Source organism: Colletotrichum godetiae (assembly GCF_030913485.1).
Source record: "Colletotrichum godetiae strain CBS 193.32 chromosome Unknown BDP55scaffold_100, whole genome shotgun sequence".
In the NCBI taxonomy this organism is placed as follows: Eukaryota; Fungi; Ascomycota; class Sordariomycetes; order Glomerellales; family Glomerellaceae; genus Colletotrichum; species Colletotrichum godetiae.
Window position 1 is genome coordinate 12566 of NW_026851348.1, and position 17093 is coordinate 29658.

At 53.1% G+C, this 17093-nt stretch overlaps 5 protein-coding genes across 5 annotated transcripts; 4 read left to right on the forward strand and 1 right to left on the reverse strand.

Annotated features, from left to right (window-relative positions):
- The first annotated feature begins 1326 nt into the window (after positions 1 to 1326).
- Positions 1327 to 2549, forward strand: BDP55DRAFT_686377 (glutamyl-tRNA synthetase). Its single transcript, XM_060576514.1, has 2 exons — positions 1327 to 1878; positions 2066 to 2549. The coding sequence occupies exons 1-2, from the start codon at positions 1661 to 1663 to the stop codon at positions 2472 to 2474; spliced, it is 627 nt and encodes a 208-aa protein (XP_060421958.1). The 5' UTR covers positions 1327 to 1660; the 3' UTR covers positions 2475 to 2549.
- Positions 2550 to 2973: 424 nt separating this feature from the next.
- On the forward strand, positions 2974 to 4589 carry BDP55DRAFT_638943 (FMN-dependent dehydrogenase; the record flags this gene model as incomplete). Its single annotated transcript, XM_060573177.1, has 2 exons — positions 2974 to 4336; positions 4426 to 4589. 2 exons carry the CDS (start codon positions 2974 to 2976, stop codon positions 4587 to 4589), a joined length of 1527 nt encoding a protein of 508 aa, XP_060421959.1.
- Positions 4590 to 4925: 336 nt separating this feature from the next.
- On the reverse strand, positions 4926 to 6374 carry BDP55DRAFT_699135 (uncharacterized protein; the record flags this gene model as incomplete). Its single annotated transcript, XM_060577861.1, has 3 exons — positions 4926 to 5832; positions 5894 to 6062; positions 6128 to 6374. The coding sequence occupies 3 exons, from the start codon at positions 6372 to 6374 to the stop codon at positions 4926 to 4928; spliced, it is 1323 nt and encodes a 440-aa protein (XP_060421960.1).
- Positions 6375 to 12597: 6223 nt separating this feature from the next.
- Positions 12598 to 13780, forward strand: BDP55DRAFT_36170 (uncharacterized protein). The gene is made up of 2 exons (XM_060567038.1): positions 12598 to 13269; positions 13409 to 13780. The coding sequence occupies exons 1-2, from the start codon at positions 12882 to 12884 to the stop codon at positions 13663 to 13665; spliced, it is 645 nt and encodes a 214-aa protein (XP_060421961.1). The 5' UTR covers positions 12598 to 12881; the 3' UTR covers positions 13666 to 13780.
- A 2086-nt stretch (positions 13781 to 15866) lies between these two features.
- BDP55DRAFT_36229 (uncharacterized protein) lies at positions 15867 to 17020 on the forward strand. Its single transcript, XM_060567049.1, has one exon. The coding sequence runs from the start codon at positions 16198 to 16200 to the stop codon at positions 16879 to 16881; it is 684 nt and encodes a 227-aa protein (XP_060421962.1). The 5' UTR covers positions 15867 to 16197; the 3' UTR covers positions 16882 to 17020.
- Positions 17021 to 17093: the final 73 nt, after the last annotated feature.

Here is a 17093-nt window from a genome sequence, read left to right on the forward strand (position 1 = left end):
GACCGTAGATCTCGTAAGTATGGTCTGTAAGTGGCCCCTGCGCGGGTGTTACGACCCAACACATATGACGAGGCCAGGGTCTCGCCCCACAAGGCCTGCGGCGGCTACCACACCATATATGCGGAGGAACGGATTCAGGGTGACTCCTCTCGGGTCGGAAGAACTATGGACAAGTCACGTGATGATAAGAAGGACCGACGGACGATAAGCGGTCCATGGACAGGACCGACGAGACAAAGGCGGTCCACCCCTGTAGGACCGACATCGTGATATCGGTCCCAACCACAAAGGAACTGTTCAGATAGTATACGGGACTTGTATATAGGATGGACTTGAGCCGGGCTCAAGGACAGACTTTCCATAGCTTCTTCAGCAATCAACTTAGTATCAGATCTTGCGATCACTTTCAGCTATCTTCACTGAGAACCCTTCTGACAAGACTACGATTGATCACCGAAGCCTTACCTACCTCACGACTTACAGACATAGCTTCAGGGAAGCTATCCACGACTACGACACGCTGTTTATTAGTATCGCAGCCTTAACTTCTGCAAACATACTCACTACGACTAGCTGGCCGTAACAGCGGGCCCCTTGCCTCGAGGTCGAATTGGACTTCCAATCCGACAGTAACCGTAGTCTCGTCTAACTATATAACCTGCTTTTAATTATTAAGGGTCTAATATTAATAATCGAGGCACTATTTAAGTTACTTTTACTATATCCTTTTTATTAAGCTTAGCTTACGGGTTAATTTAGTCTTAAAAAAGCTATAACGACGAAGGATTTGCTAAATAGTTATTATAAATATATTAACGCCCTTATCCTTTAATAAGTCCCTAATAATATTAATATAATTCTTTTTACGCCTATACTAATTATAGTAAACCTTGCGGATAACGGTATTGTTAACCTTTTTTATCTATTTAATTAGATAGCTACTTCGGGGGGCATCTTTATAATAGGCAGGCTTAATTAAGAAGATAGGAATAATTAGGTCGAATCCGTTCTTTTTTATACAGGTAAGAACGTTATAAATAGTTTAAACTAGAATTTCTAAAACCTAAAAGACCTATTTAGCAGTCCACCTAATAAGTTAATTTTATAAAATAAGAATTACTACCCTAATACCTAGATCTAACTTCTTTTTTATCGGTATCTTAAGATCCATATTAAAGAAAAAAGAGCAACGTAGTAAGTAACAATTTAGCGGTTTTAATATTATCGTAGGATTAATAGTAATATCGTAATAGCGGTATATAGGGTAAAATCGTTACTATAGGCAGTACTAAGGGGAAAGTAAGTAAAGTGGGTCAAGATCAATCCCTAGGCTCTTATTGGTTCAGATAGGCAGTAATTGTGGGTCTGGGGCTTGGCAGCGACTGCAAGGACTATTGAGACGCACCTCCGTACCATACATGAGTGACGGCCAATCATGCCCCCGGGCTTACTCATCGTCCTGAACCCGCCGTCGGTGGTTGCATTTCGGTCTCTGACTGAAATGGGCGACTAGCGGCCTTCTCTCTCTCACTGGCCAAGAAGTTCTCGCAAGGCCTGAAACAGCAACCAACTCTTCTCTCACCAGCGACGGCCGTACAAACTCACTCATCCCAACACCCACCATATCTCATATCCCACATCCCATATCGCACACGCCAAAATGGCAGCGTCGTCTTCACTGCCCGATCTGCCACCCAATTACCTCAAGGCTCTTGAGCTGATCGACGAGGCCCACAAGCAAGACCCCAGACCATCGTCCGTCGAGTCGGTGCCTTTTGAGCTTCACTATGCCCAGAAGATGACCCGCTGGCTCGCCGTGAGGTGTCCGGCGGCGCCTCCGGTCCTACAACTGGCCTGCCGAGCCCAGCATTTCAGGAGGTAACATTCGCAATTAAGCAATTTTTTTTCCCTTTTTATACTTTTTACCTTTTTCCTTTTTTAACATAAGCAATTCCATGCAATGTGATGTGCATGTCAAGCATATCATGGCGATGAATAAGGATAACCCCCCTCCCTAGTCATTCACCGGCCTCACTTTCTGACTCACCTGATTTGCAACCCGTAGATGGGAGATTCCCCGCAACACATACCCAATGACCCGTCCGGGCTACCTCACCTGGCGCGCGAAGCTCAAGTCCCAAGCCGCCGCCCAGGTTGCTGAGCTTCTCACCTCGTCGTCCGCCATTCAGCCCGCGATTCCCCAGGAGGACGTCGACCGCGTGGCGGCGCTCATCCGCAAGGAGAACCTCAGCAAGGACGACGAGACGCAGGTCCTCGAGGACGTGGCGTGTCTCGTCTTCCTTGACGATCACTTTGACGACTTTGAGAGCAAGGAGGAGGTTGACGAAGACAAGATTATTGGCATCTTGCGCAAGACGTGGGCCAAGATGAGCGAGGAGGGACACGCGCTGGCGTTGAAAATGAACCACAGCGAGAGGGCTTTGAGTCTCATTGGGAAGGCATTGGCGGGGTGATGTCGCGCGAGATTCGTATGAGAGGTTTTGGAGAGGTAAATTCTACATGAAAAAGAAATAAAAAAATAATTCTCTCCCACCATGAGACCATGACCCCACGACCCAATGCGATATCGGTGATTTACAGTGATGACGACCTCTGTATCCGTGCTTTTTTAGCGAGCGAGAAAATCCTCCAGCTCCCTGGGGGGGCCAATCCACCCCCGCCCGCCTGCATGGGGGGGCGGCCATCATCCATGGGCAATTGCCAGAGTTGCATCAAAAGGGAAACCCGGGGAGGACGGCACGCTGCAGCCCCACCGCCCCCGAGTGACCCTCTCGGCGCAATACCGCCCGAAATCGACTACCCTCTTCGGTGCCGGGACATATCAGACTACGCCTTGGCGCCCGGCCCGCGACGACATACAAAGACGGTGATTCAAGACCACACCTCCCAACGTCCTCCCTCCGTCTCACGCCTTGCTTCTACCCATCTCGCGTGTGACCTCCAGATAAGACTATGCCCCCTCTTACACTGACGCCCGCCGAGGTATCAAAACACAACCGCCTCGACGACCTCTGGCTCGCCATCGACGGCGCCGTGTACGATTTCACAGATTTTGTCCGCGAGCATCCAGGCGGCATCGCCGTGATCCTCAAGTGCGCAGGCAAAGACGCAACTGAGGTCTACTCTGAAGTCCACGGCCCCAACCTGGTCAAGTCGACCATTCCCACCTCGCACCACAAGGGCGTATTACCACCAGGAGCCATCATGGCCAAGCCTCAACCTCACAAGTGGCCGCAGCAGCAAGATCCATCCCACAAGCAAAACAGCCAAACACCATCACCACCAACCACACCCTCAAAACCTCCCCTCACCACCCTCATAAGCGCCCACGACTTCGAATCCGCAGCCTCCACCTCCCTCTCCCCCAAAGCCTGGGCCTTCGTCTCCTCCGCCGCAACAGACCTCCACACAAAAACCCGCAACGCATCCCTCTACTCCCGCATCACCCTCCGCCCCCGCGTCCTCGTCGACGTCGCCGCCGTCTCCACCGCGACAACAATGCTCTCCCACCCGATGCGGTCCCCCATCTTCTGCCCCCCCACCGCAATGGCCCGCCTCGTCCACCCAGACGGCGAAAAGGAACTCGGCCGCGCCTGCAAGTCCGCCGGCGTACCGCAGTGCGTCTCCGTCTCCGCCTCCTTCCCGCTCGAGGACATCCTCGCCGCCCAGCGCGAGCACGTACCCACAACCCCGTACGACGTGCCCGTCTTCTTTCAGCTCTACGTCGACAAGAACCGCGCCAACTCGGAACGCTTACTCCGCTCCGCCCAGGCGCAGGGCGTGAAGGCCCTTTTTCTCACAATCGACGCCCCGATCCCGGGGAAACGCGAGGCCGACGAGCGCGTGGCGTCCGACGAGTCCCTGGGCTCCCCCATCTCCGGCGCCCGCGCCGTCAACGACGCCAAAGGCGGCGCCCTGGGCCGCATCATGGGAAGCTACATCGACGCCTCGGTAAATTGGTCCGACATCGCCTGGCTGCGCCGCACCGTTCCTGGCTTGCCCATCGTCCTCAAGGGCGTGCAGACGTGGATGGATGCCGAGCGGGCCGTCGAGGCCGGCGTAGAGGCTATTGTTCTCTCCAACCACGGTGGGCGAAGCCTCGACACGTCCCCCGCGACTATCATGGTGCTTTTGGAGCTGCAGAAGAACTACCCTCATGTCTTTGACCGAGTCGAGGTGTATGTGGACGGCGGCATCTCGCGCGGGACAGATATTTTCAAGGCGTTGTGTCTTGGTGCCAAGGCTGTGGGTGTTGGTAGGGGATTGTTGTATGGGCTTAATTATGGTGCCGAGGGCGTGGAACGGTACATTGAGAGTGAGTCTTGTTCTGGTCTCATATATACGTGAACTTCCTGGGCGATGCATGCCAGGTGAGAGATGACGAGAATGCTGACTTTTTCCTAGTTCTGCGCGACGAATTGGAGACGACGATGAAAATGTGCGGCGTCACGAATCTAAATCAGGTTCATCCGGGTTTCCTTAATACGTTGGCCGTGGACCACCTCGTCCCGGGACGTCAGGACAATCCCAACACACCCTGGCGCCGCGACGTACACAGCAAACTGTAATTTGATAATGAGTGTACGAAAGAATGCACTAGTAGTGACATGTTTCACGAAACCTCTTGGCAATCTCTTGGTTATATCTCAATTGCTTTAAAGAGGGTTCAAAAGCCCGTTGAGGCCATATAAAGGACTTTGGGTATTACATATACACATAACGATAGTTGCCCCTTCATAAACCTGTCCCACACCATTGCTAACTCCGTATTCACAACAGCGTGTGAGAGCTTCGCATACCTCCAAGCACCCCGCAATCATACTTGAATTAAATCCGTCATAAACACCTAAACCATCAACCGCGCTTTTCCACCTTTGACCGCCCGTGTTCATGTCGGCAGCCGCTCAAGCCAACTCGCGTAGCTCGTTGTCGCCCCTGTGAGCAGGCAGCTCAGACGCGAAGCCCGGCTGCTGGTGATGCTGCTGCTGCTGTTGAACCGGCGCCGGCGGCTGTCCCTGAGCGGGAGGAGGTGCGCTGTAGTAGCCCCCTTGCTGCTGCTGCTGCGACTGCTGCTGAGGAGGATACGTCCCCTGCGTCGGGCTGACGCTGTTCTGAGACGGCACATACTGCGGCACACCAGACTGGTACGTGGGCGACGGGCTCATGGGTGGCGGGCTGGCGGGCGGGCTAACGCCGTTGTTGCTCTGGTCATAGGATCCCGTGGTGACATCGTACTGCTGCTTCAGCATGCTCTGTCTGTTATTGTTGTCCACGGGGGTGAAGCCTTGCGGGTAGTGGCCTTGCTGTTGCTGGGGAGGGTACCCTTGCGGCGACGGCTGCTGCGTCGGCGGGGCGGGCTGCTGGTACATCTGAGGCTGTCCCTGGTTAGGCGGCGGGGGTCCAACGTAAGACTGGTGAGCGGCCTGGTTGTTGCTGTTGACATTGTTGTTGTTGTCCTTCTTCTTCTTACGGAGGAGGAAGATGATGCCGAAGACGATGAGGGCGATGGCTGCTACGCCTCCTACGACGCCGCCCACGATAGCGCCAATGGGGGTGGAAGAACCGCCGCCGCCGCCGCCACTACCGCCAGACGTGCTAGTAGTAGCTGCCGACGAAGCAGTGGTTGACGCGGTGTTGCGGACTGAGGTTGTTTCCGGCGCTGACGTCGACTCCTGAGTGACGGAAGAATCTGTAGGGTTTGCGTACACGACAATCACCTCCTCAGTGGCGGCGCATGCATAAAGGGTATAACGGTTGAACAACGAGCCCGAGTAGATGTAAGTGGCACACTCGGGTCTATCTGAGGAAGTGCTACAAGATCCTATATGAGAAACGGCTGACGCAAGAAAAGGAGAGCGACAGAGTAACATACCAGAGTTGCATACGAGTGTCACCACTGCTGATGCGACTTGCCGACCTTGATGGGAGACAGCTCGTAGCGATCGTGGTGCAGTCCGTGACTGAGGAGGAGCTACAGCAACCAACAACCGAGTAGAAGCTGTTGATGACACAGGATCCAACTCCGCAGTAGATGGAGTTGGCTAGAGCGAGGTCAGCATCATTCACAGACTATCAGTGTTTGTCTATTATCAAAATGTTTACTTACTAGCCTCTCCAGAGATGTAACCACAGGTATCGTCGCCTCTTACACGCTTGGCCAGCTTCAGTTCGACATTGCCGGGCTCAGGCGCCGCAGTGGGCTTTGGACTGAAGCCGAGCTCCTCCATGTTCATCGCAGCAATGGTCTGCCTGGGTGGAGACCAGCTTGGGGTATCGTCCTGCCATCTCAGCGCCTTGGACTCCACGCCAAGGTACAAGCAAGCAAGAGCTCCGAGTTGAATGAATCTCCCCATGTTGTATCTGTGACGAGCTGTTTCCTATGTGATCACAGAATAACACGAAGTTGAGGAGAAGTGCGAGAAAAAGGGGGGGGGAAGGGAGGGATAAGAAGAGACGAGAGCTCCAGAAGAAGATGCGGGAGGAAAGGGAGACAGAAACAGCCAGCCGGGCAATCCCAGCTCGGGCTGAGATGAAAAGTTGCCGAATAGAACGCGCCCTGCGGGTGAGCCAATAGACCATGGCGTCCAACAACGCCAATGAGGCTCAAAGGAGGGACACACCAAGGGTCCAGCTCCAAGTCTCCTGCACTTGACCGTTCGTATCTTGGCCCGGGGTATAGAGGCTGGTTGGGATTGGACCATGTGGAAACTCCGCCTCGTGAGGTGCGGGTATGAACCGATACGCGTTGGTAGCGTTGTTCGACCAGCCTGGCAAGGCAGACAACCAGATGATCATTCCAAAGCCGTTTTTCTTTTCTGAGACCTGACTACATATCTAGTCGAATTGACTCAAGGGGGTAGATCTCAGGTACTCTTGCACCTCTTCTGTCCACTTACATGGAGATCACTCAATTCGATTCGTGGTTCCTTCGCAGCTTCATAACTTTTCGACTCTTGACCCGGGGACTCACTTGAGTTTTGACATCCTACGGATACGGACTGTAACCAACAAACAAGGCTCTGCGCCCTATGTCACGACAACTCATCTTTGGTGTTTAGCCTGGCGTGATAGCGGTGTAGTGGAGTCTAGCGGTGCCCAAGACAAGACTATCAAGGCCTTTAACCCGAACCGGAGAATGTGGCTTGCAGCTGAAGGCAGACCTCAGTCCAGCTCCCGGTCAACTCGCCAAAACCACCCAATCAGGCGTCGGCCAGCTGAAATGCATGCAGCGAGCTTGATTGACGATCCCGTGTCATTTTTTACCGAAACCCCCGGACGGTTGACAGGCCCCTGTTGGCATCGACTCGGGTAGCCTTGAATGTTGAAAAAGGGTTCCGTTGCGCCCCGCCTTGCTGGTGAACCAAGGGTCTCTCGCATCCACAGCGGAATCGGAGTCTCTGCGCGGAACGTGACCAACAAATAAGGCATTTTAGGCAACCTTTGCGCGCCAGCCGCCCTCCATCCATACAGTTGCCTGGTCCCGGCTATGTTCTGCCGGCGCGGACAACGACGATGGGACGTTCGACTCTGCGATGGCATCGGGCAGAGGATTTGTACAGACAGCCTACTGGCCAAGATAGCCGAGACTTCATGAGAAACATTGAAATGTCTTCAGCTTCAAGACGAGACGATGAATCTTTCGGCTCTTGACGCTGAGCCGAGCTTCTGTGGCTGGCTTGGAGAATTTCTGCTCATCATATAGCCAATCCGGATGCTCACTCGGTTGTGATCTATCAGAAACCATAGTCAGCACAGTATAATGGTTGACCATCTCTTCGTCCTCCAGATGTAGGGCCTACAAAACGACCTCTGGTGGGTATTCTCCAGACGATCGATGGCGGCAGTAAATTGCTGAGTGACCTAGCAGATCGAGAAGCTCTTGACTAGAATCGAAACGTCGTTTCGTTTCGTCTTTCTTTTCATCAATCTTTCTTCGGTGGAAGTAGTGAACGAACAAGTCGGTTTGTAACTGCCATCTATAGAGTTAGTTCCAACACTGAACGGGGATTGACGGCCTTACCATGCGGCAACAAACCGCGATTCGAGAACTTTTGTGCGACTTGACACGAGGTCGAGCTGTCGAGTGACATGATGAGCTCGGTTACTAGATACCAAGTGTGCCTATATGATGCGGAAGACTTCCAGAATTTCCACGACCAATCTCTCATGACGCGGAATCCGACTAGTTCTTGAAGTGCGAAGCGGAGGCAACGTCTTCAAGCTGAAGGCGCTCGAACCCTAGCCATGGATTGCCTCGTGATCTGCTTGTCAACTGGTAATAAGTGGGAATGGCTTGGAATGGCTCCTCAAATGTCTCTCTGTATCTGATCCTCGTTGGCAAGGTGACCTGAGTATGCGTCGAGGAACGCCCAGTCGGCTCGTGGATCGGACCACGATGCAGACGTCTCCTCTTTGAACAAATCAACCGATCATCGGATTTTCTGGAAAAGCACCAAATCGGCAAATTCGATATCGGTATTAAACGCCATCTTGGGCGATCTATATACCTAGCCTGCCAGATTATCGAATACCACGGCCGCTATTCGGGATGACACACTCTACAAAGCAACAGCATGGTATAGGCTACTGAAGTTGACGCAAAGTTGTCGGAAAGTTCGATTGCAGCTTCGAAAGAAGGACATCTAAATCGGTCGGCATAGGCGCTATAATGAGCACCATGTACGACTCCCATGGAGCGCCACAAACCGTAGCTTCTCAACTCCGAAACGAAAAGGCGATGGGATTTTTTGAATGGCTCAGAGTCCAACGAAAGTCAAGCATAAGAGAATCGAGACGGATCAGCGTGAAGACATGCAGCTAGATAGGGGATGACAATATCGAGTTCAGAAGCCCGTGCGAGTAAGATCGTGCCTTTGCAGGCCTGATCCAATTGCAAGGGAGCAGGAAACTAGCCGCAGATCCTATATTATTAAAACGATTAGCTTTCTCTTCACGCCATGCGGAGTCAATGACAGTCATCTGCTGGGATGGGCGAAGCCCTGAATGACCTCAGTGCGGTGATACCGTGTCTCCGTGCGACCCAACTGTTATCGTTGGATGTCTTCCACTCGACATATGAAATCAAGCAGGATCTGGCGTAGCCTACTCTGTCAAGATCAATTCGCGAGCAACTCCTAGCTCTCGGAGTAATTCGTCACCCTTCGGAAATGAATTGCATCCCGTTTTGGACCCTCAGCTGTGTGACACTCGTACATGATGGACCAGTTGCAACATGCCGAGCTCTGCAGGGGTAACGTTATGTCCTCTGTGCAACCGTGAATAATCGTACCACTGTGACATAGTTGAAGCATCTCGCAGGACACAAGCAAATTGGTCGAAGCTACTTGGACTCTGTGCCGACTACTACTCGAGGGACAAAGTCAGCCGTCGAGTCTGTCTACAAGAGACATGCATGGTACCTTTTTCGAGGAAATTCCGTATGGCGCCAGGACAATGAGTCCATGGCTGGAACTACTGGTCTATGAGAAGAAGTGCGTTGGGTCTCCGGATGCTAGACAGTTGGAAATGCGTCGACCAGTTGGACTCGTTGCCAAACACAGACAACGAAAGCTGTCGGCATACCCGTAACTTCACTCAAGAACAACTACGGGGCTCTCTTTCCCCCCTAGAATTCATGGTTCGTATAATTAAGGTACTGGTCTGTGACTATGCCGTGGATATTAGTGGGGTTGGCGCAAACGGTCGCGTTTCCTTCGAGCTTTGTCTGTCTGACCATGCACCACGGCTGACAGACCATTGTTCGAGGGAACGGTGAAAGCGTCCGATCATGTTAATGGAACCTAGGGGGGCCGGCCCTTGGTGGTGTGATGTTCCGCTCAGACTCGAAGGCGCAGCGATAAATGAAAGTAATAGCTTGTCGATGATGTCGTCTTAGTATTCTAAGACGTGTAGTTTGCAGAGCCTCAAAGTTGAGATAATATGTGCAGGGTTGAAGCGTCTCAAGATCCCGACGTCAAGCAGGGGCCAAGAATGGTGGCCATTCACCATTCTATAGGTCAACCAGGATCCCTAGCCGGCACGTCAGAGGCAGAAGATCAACGACGATTGTCCATTCCATAGAAGAATCCTACTTGTAACATTAGCACTGGACCAATGGTATAAATATTCGACCAGAAGCCATGTCAGGCCTTGAAGTCAGCTTCTCGCGAGTGAGGGATGTCGGAACCTAAAGCTGCGTTAGGCGCACTGGATCACCTGGTATTCGCCGTTGCTTTCGACAAAGCATCGCATACATGCTACGCATTTTCGAGCTGACCTCTATTGTACGCCACATGAAAGATCATGATGCAAAACATGCAGACCTCGAAAGCTACCGTCTGACTGGAACGATGCTGTGGCCAGATCCGGGACCCCGAGATCTCAATAGGCGCCGCCGTTCTGTGCTTTGCATGTCGCACCACTAAAAGGCCGCTAGTTGATAGCTAGGGTCAGTAACTAAGTAAGGGAAGTCGGTGAGGGCTGGTGGCCGATCGTACATGAGGAATGGCGGCATCGGCTGCATATTCCGAGCACACCTCCAGCCGGCCAGCTGCATGCCTCGTGCTCTACGGGGCGTCTGCTCGCCAGCACTGCGTTCTCGATCTAGTCGTGTTGTATGCGGTTGTTCAAGAGGCTGGATGACTAGGTATGGCGGTAGGACGGGTGGTTGGTAGTGACAATGGCTGTTGAATCCATGTACTAGGCCGGGACTTAGAGCGGACGTCCCTAGCAGAGCAAAGCAAGATTGACGTATCGATCGAGGCGTCTATCAGTATGCCTCTTGGCAAAGGCGGCAAGTTGACGTAGGTGATTTCCCAAAGTATCATAGAGTTCTGCCCACTGTATGACGACAGATCCCAAAGGTATTTGCCGCTTTGAAATCGTTACATGCTACAATGATGGCACAACACCCGGGTGCTCCTCGAGAGGCACAGGGACCAGAGCCATGGTAGAGTAAAGTGTGGAATCTGCAAGGCGGTTGTCTGATGCCCCTGTAGATCGTTCCCGTGATGCTAAGCTGCTCTGACTCGTAGCGCCATGCTAATCGGTGGATATCAAAGAGTATGTTGTCTCAGAGGACTGGTGCGGTGGCTGTCCTTTGCATCCATCTATCCGTCTATATTTGTCAAGGTGCAGGACGTGGATAAGTGGCACTGGCCACCCCCACCAGTCGGGCAGTATCATATATGACGGGCGAGAGCTGATGCCGGCGAACTTTTGCTAGGCTTCGACGACCAAGCGTTGCTGGTTGGGATCGGAGAATTAACTCGGGAGCCATCGCTAAAGCCAATAGTGCCGCAACTTATTCTGAAAGCAAGGCGCTGGGACCTGGAGCCAGCAAACTGGCTCGCTTTGGAGTTTGGGCTGCCATTGTCGCGTTGTCTATTAGTCCCGATAGTCAAACCAGGAGGTTTTTGGTAGCACGTATCCAAGGCTCCCATTTTCCGAAACGTTTCCGATGAGTACTTAGTCCGAATAATGGCTGTGACTGTCCCCGAAATAGCGTGACATGGTAAGCTGCTCAGTTTGAGAGAAATGTGGTGGATAACTTGAATTGAGGGAGGGCAGTGTATTTGGAATCGGCTTCCTTTGGGGTGTGTGTCCTCCGTACATTTTGGAGCTGGACCCTGACTGGGAGACGGGCAAGGACGTGCGGTAGGGGAGTATGGAGTGGCTCAGGGGGTTCGTTGGTCGGCGAAGGGGATGCTCTGGGCCCTGCCCGGTCGAATCAGATCTGCGCTGTCCAGAGAAGGCGAATCGAACATTGGGACCGGGCAGACGGACAGACGGGAGATCAACTTGGGGATCCTTCAGAGACAGACGAGTTGACAATGTCTCGGTCGACTGAGCCACTAGTTCATCCAGCTTCCTGCTTAATCCAATGAGCTCCCGTGCTTCTAATCCGAAAGTCTATAGCCGCACGAGGACGCACCGAATCAGACAGATAAAATCAGCGATAACTACTGTACGGATACAAGCAAGAGACAACTACTCCGTAGGTACTCCGCAGCGGCTTGAAGTCGAGAATCGTGTTGGGCCTCGATCATTCACTTCTCGGCCGGAGCAGGGGTTGAATCCCTGCAATCACGCACGCCTGTCGCTCACGGCTTCGTCCGCAGGTCCGGAGAGGTCTTCTTGTCGACGTACGAATACCGATGTATGTGTTGCTGGGCCGAGATATAGCAGGAGGCCATGTTGTGCAACATGATCGTGTTGGCGAATTCTGCTAGATCGGTGAGGTCACGACGACCCGTCGATGTGATTGCTACAGGAATTAACCTCTGTATTGGACAAGACCCAGGAGACGGTAGAAAAGTCAGTTCCATGGGAGGACGCAGATCTCGGAAATAGGTGTGGTGGTGGTAAATGGGATGAATATCTGTGTCTGTATGGATCACATCGCGACGTTGACGTGTAAGGGCCGAAAGTACGTGTCTCATTTGGTGTAAGATCACCGAGCCGTTATGGCTTATGTAACGGGTCTAGGCTTAGCTGCGTTCCCCACGCCTGCACTCAACCGGAAGATGCGACGAAATCTGCGGTTCGTTGAGCGCTTGGAAAAGCGTCTTGTGTACCTCAGTGCGGGCGCGACCGGACGCGCCTGATCTAGGCTGTTGCATGATCCGCTAAGATACTTAAGCAGCTGAGAAATGGGCCGGCTTGCCGGAGCTTTGAGGCCGTGCCTGTGATGATGGCCGTCCCGTGCTCGGATTATAGAGCGCCTCCATAATTGTGAGTTGACAATGGGTTGGTTGGACTGGCTTTGCCCGCCTGGGCTGCATTATTCGTCGCTTGTCCAGAGGTGCAGGGGCAGCTGAAAGGCATCGTCATGGAGGAGTACCTAGTCACCCGCGGCGGTGATGTTCCCCAAAGTACCCTGGCGTGAGACGCAGCCGGAACTGGTGGCTTCGATGGCTTGCACCAGTGACATCGTCTTAGCCTGGCCGTTTGCTTGCTTATCCTTTGGCGCCCATCAATCAGGCTTCCTAGCCGACCACTGGCGTGTGGTGTTTCCCTCAGAGTCAAGTCGGCTTGTCGCACCCATGTCAATCAACTCTCTCTCTCTTTCTCTCTCTCATACGAATGCCTTGGGAAGCAAAATGGTTGACGAATATGAAAATGGGTTGGCGGGAGCTTGGGAAGTTCAATGGGCGTGGGTGGAAAACGGAGAAGGCTCGAATCGACGAAAGGGCCTTGTGCTGTTCGTATGGAAAACTCCTTCGGCTATCTCGCGGCTCGGATGCTTGGGTGCGTGATTGCAGCCATTCGACCGAGATGACGGTTTTGATGGTAATAGAGATGGCTAACCAAACCAAGGGCGGGCACGGATGAGGACCGTTTGCCGCCTTCACACAGGTGCTCTAAGTTTGCTAACACGTATAGACAGGCTCTCATAGACAATGGAGGGATTGCCCACCCTGCTCGAGGTGGTACCTAAGCCAGGCAAGATCCAGTCATGATATCGGAGTCGGATGGCGGAGGCGAGAGAGAGGGAAAAAGAATGCGTATGACGGACGACTTCGGACTGACTGGTGGGCTTGTGTCTCGATTGTTCTTCAGATTTCTTCTTTTCTTTTTTCTTCCTTTTCTTTGCAGTCGTCCAGGTGGCAGGCAGGGGCCAGGGGTGAAGTGCAGAGAAGTTGAGAAGCCCATGTTTGTCAGTGAGGGGCGTTGAGCTGGCAGGTGACCGCGTTCTTCATCTCAAATTGTCGGTTACCAGGCTGGATTGGATGGAGGTGGTTGTGGTCTTGTCCGTGATCCTGTTCCACTGCCAGTGCCAGTCACCAGTGTAGGGTAGTAAGACACGGACGTCGAACAGTGGCATGCATGAATTCCGCGGTACCTGAGATCTAAGCCTGCATCTACGTCAAGACTCAGGCAATCGGAAAACGAAAAAGGGATAGCCAATCGATGTCTCGCCAAACAAACAAACCCTCTACCTTGGCTTCGGGTACGGGACTCCCGTGTTCGTGCGAGAGGCAGAAATTGCAATGGCGGACGGGACAGAGTGTGCAGATGGAATGTGTTTGGTCATTTTCAAAGGTTGGATGGAAGGACTGGACGTCTGGAACCTTGCGCAGCTGGTCCCTGTGGTCCCTGGGCAGGTACGTACACCTGAGGTAAGGTAGGGCAAGGTACGTACTGGTAAGGTGGCCCGGGCTTGTTGGTCCGCCCGGGCGGGGAGGGTAGGTGCTACTGGTCTGCTGCTACCTCTGGTGGTGGTAGGTAAGGTACCTAAGGAAGGAGGCCAAGGTCGACACCTTCTCTCATTTCACGCCCCTTCCTGACCTCAATTACTTCAAGGTACGGAAAACTAACCAGACCAAGTTACCTCACGTCAAGGGAAAACATGCAACTAAGTACGGAATGTTTTCTTCCTCTTCTTGTTACCTAGGTTGACTAAAGTGCTTTTAGGCTTCAGCTTACAGACACCTTCTCTGTGCTTGACACTCGCGAGTGTCGCCCTACTGCCAGGGATCCCACCCTTCATCTCATCCCAACGCTTCGTCCAATGACCTCTTTCCCGGCCTCGACTCCGGCTGAAGTGCTTTTAGCCTTGGCACCCCTGCTCTGCATCTGCTTCCTTGAAGTACTGTCACGATACTTCTTATTCTGAGTGAGAGTCGTCTCCCTTTTCGAGGAACGGATAGTCGCTGACCAGATTATCGCAGATCCGGCATGGGAATTTACGGGATGATGGGAATTTCGGTACAGAGTATCCGCACAATCAGTAATATCCATGGCTGGGGTTACCGTGATCCATCATTTCCGCCTGGGGTTGCTCGGGTTGAGAACGGTATGGGTACGCATACAGTTACCCAATTTCGATAAACCTGGGCGGGTTTCCTTCATCTCACACCCGAGGACAGCAACCTCGCCTTGATACTCACATTTGTTCGCTTCACAATATCAACCTGCCCCAGCGGCCATTCCTCGACTTCATATTCTGCGAGATACAGCGACGAATACCGTGTACCTCGGCCGGTTTTGCATGAGACCAATGTGGAAGATATCTGTCGATATTCTTAGTTTCCTGCCCCTTGATCGGAATTCCCTGCCATCTCGTCTATGATCTCTCTTCCAGTTTTGTCTTGTAAGTCTTGTCTCTCATTCTTCCGTCTCCCCACTAATGAGATTGAACAGAGTTGGTGGCCGAGATGGAGGCCCCCGTATCCTTTCCGCCAGCCGCGTCCAATCCACTTTCACTGTGTACCTACCACCTAGCATCTCCACTCGCCATCATCCGTGCCACCCTTCTCTTCCGACGGCGGCGAGGACGACGGACAAGCCAGCGCAAACACTATTTCCACACTGTTACGGAGACGCAGACGCAGACGCAGGCGCAGAAGGGCAGAGCAGACCCTGAAAAGGGTCAACACGGACCAATCACCCCCACAAATACCTTACCCAAACGCCTCCGGGCTCGTCCCGCCTCTCCGTCTCCTCCCTCATCCAGTGTTCTGGTCGGTGCTCCCACACCTCCCTGCCGAAACATTCCACCGCGCACACAATGAGAAGTGAGGTGGACGGAAGAGTACCTAGTGTATGCAGATGCAACCACAACCACGACCACGGCAACAACCACCAACAACACCATCACAAGAAGCCATACCGGTGCTTGTACCTGCGCCTGCGCCGCGCCAACCAACATCACACGCCTCGCACACTATCAACGGGATGGCTACGCACTATCCCCCAAACCTACCGGACTAGCTAACTACCGGGCTACCGTGCCTACCTTGCTGCTAATTCGCAGGTACCTACTTCCTTCTTCTTCTTCTGTTCTGGGCTGTCATCCCGCCTACCTATTTTCATTCCCTCCTACCTGAGGTCGTTGACCTCACACGTCTCTATCTAGACGCTCAAGTTCTACCGGATCACGCACTCATAGGCCCGAGAGGGAGGCGGATGGGTAAGTAGACAAACAGGTAACGGTACATGCCATGAGCGGACCGAACACATTTAACGACCCGACCTGGACCACATACGACCGCCGCCGCCTCTTGCTTGTTTCCGCGCCCCGTCCATCCTCTTTCCCCCCTTGTATGCACGTATGTACATGTGCGTGCGTGCGTGTGTGTGTGTGTGTGTGCCTTCTGCCCTCCTCTTCTACTTCACCGGATTGGTGTGCCGTGGGTGCAGACGCGATCTCGACCCAAGTTGCGGTAGGTAGCCATGTCACATTTTGATGTAGGTACCCTCTCCTCGGCTCTGCCCCTGCTGCACCTAGTATGTACCCTCCGACCACCTCATTCCGCTTCGTTGCCATACTTTTTTTTTCTTCCCTTTTTCCCTTTCTTTCCCTCTGCTACCCTTCCTTTCCTATCATGTACCTTATTCTACGGGGTGGGCGCCCCGTCCATTTTCCTCAACGTCAAGCACCTTAGAGGAAGGCAAGGCAAGGGAAAGAAAAACAAGGGACCATTTTACTCGTACATACCTTTTTCCTCCCCTACCCCCCTCGTCCTCCTCGTACGGATACACGCAAACTTCTTGCACACTGTCCAGAGTATATTAAAGTCGGCCGGCGTCCCGTCCCATGTTCCATCGTCGACGTTTCTTTCGCTCGTCATATCCCGTGCTCTGACAAGCCCTGGACTGAGAACCCTTATTCCGTTGGGTGCTGTCATTGCTTCTCCGACTCCATCTCCATGCAGGTCTGGCTCCGCATGTGGTCCTGCTCCTCCCTCTCCTCCCCGTCCCGCATGCCTTCCTTGCCTGATCAGCGTCAGATCTGTGGCTCCAACCGACCTTCTTTCAAATTCTCTGCCAACCTCCGAGTCGACCCTGAGACAGAAGACACAGAAGACACAACATCGCAACCATACTTTGCAACCTCGTCGGACGCCGTGTTATTAGACACATTCACGTACGAGGTTGCATCATCCGGCTGCCCTATTGTCCTTTCCATCTGGAGCTCTCTTACTCGCCCTTTCCGCTCTCCTCCTGTCGCGCAAAAGTCGTTGCCCTCCTTTCCCCCGGTTACCGCCTGCCGCTCACTGGTTCTACCTGCGTCTGATACCATCAGAACGCGACTGCCAAAACCCAATCCGCCATCGACGACAACGACG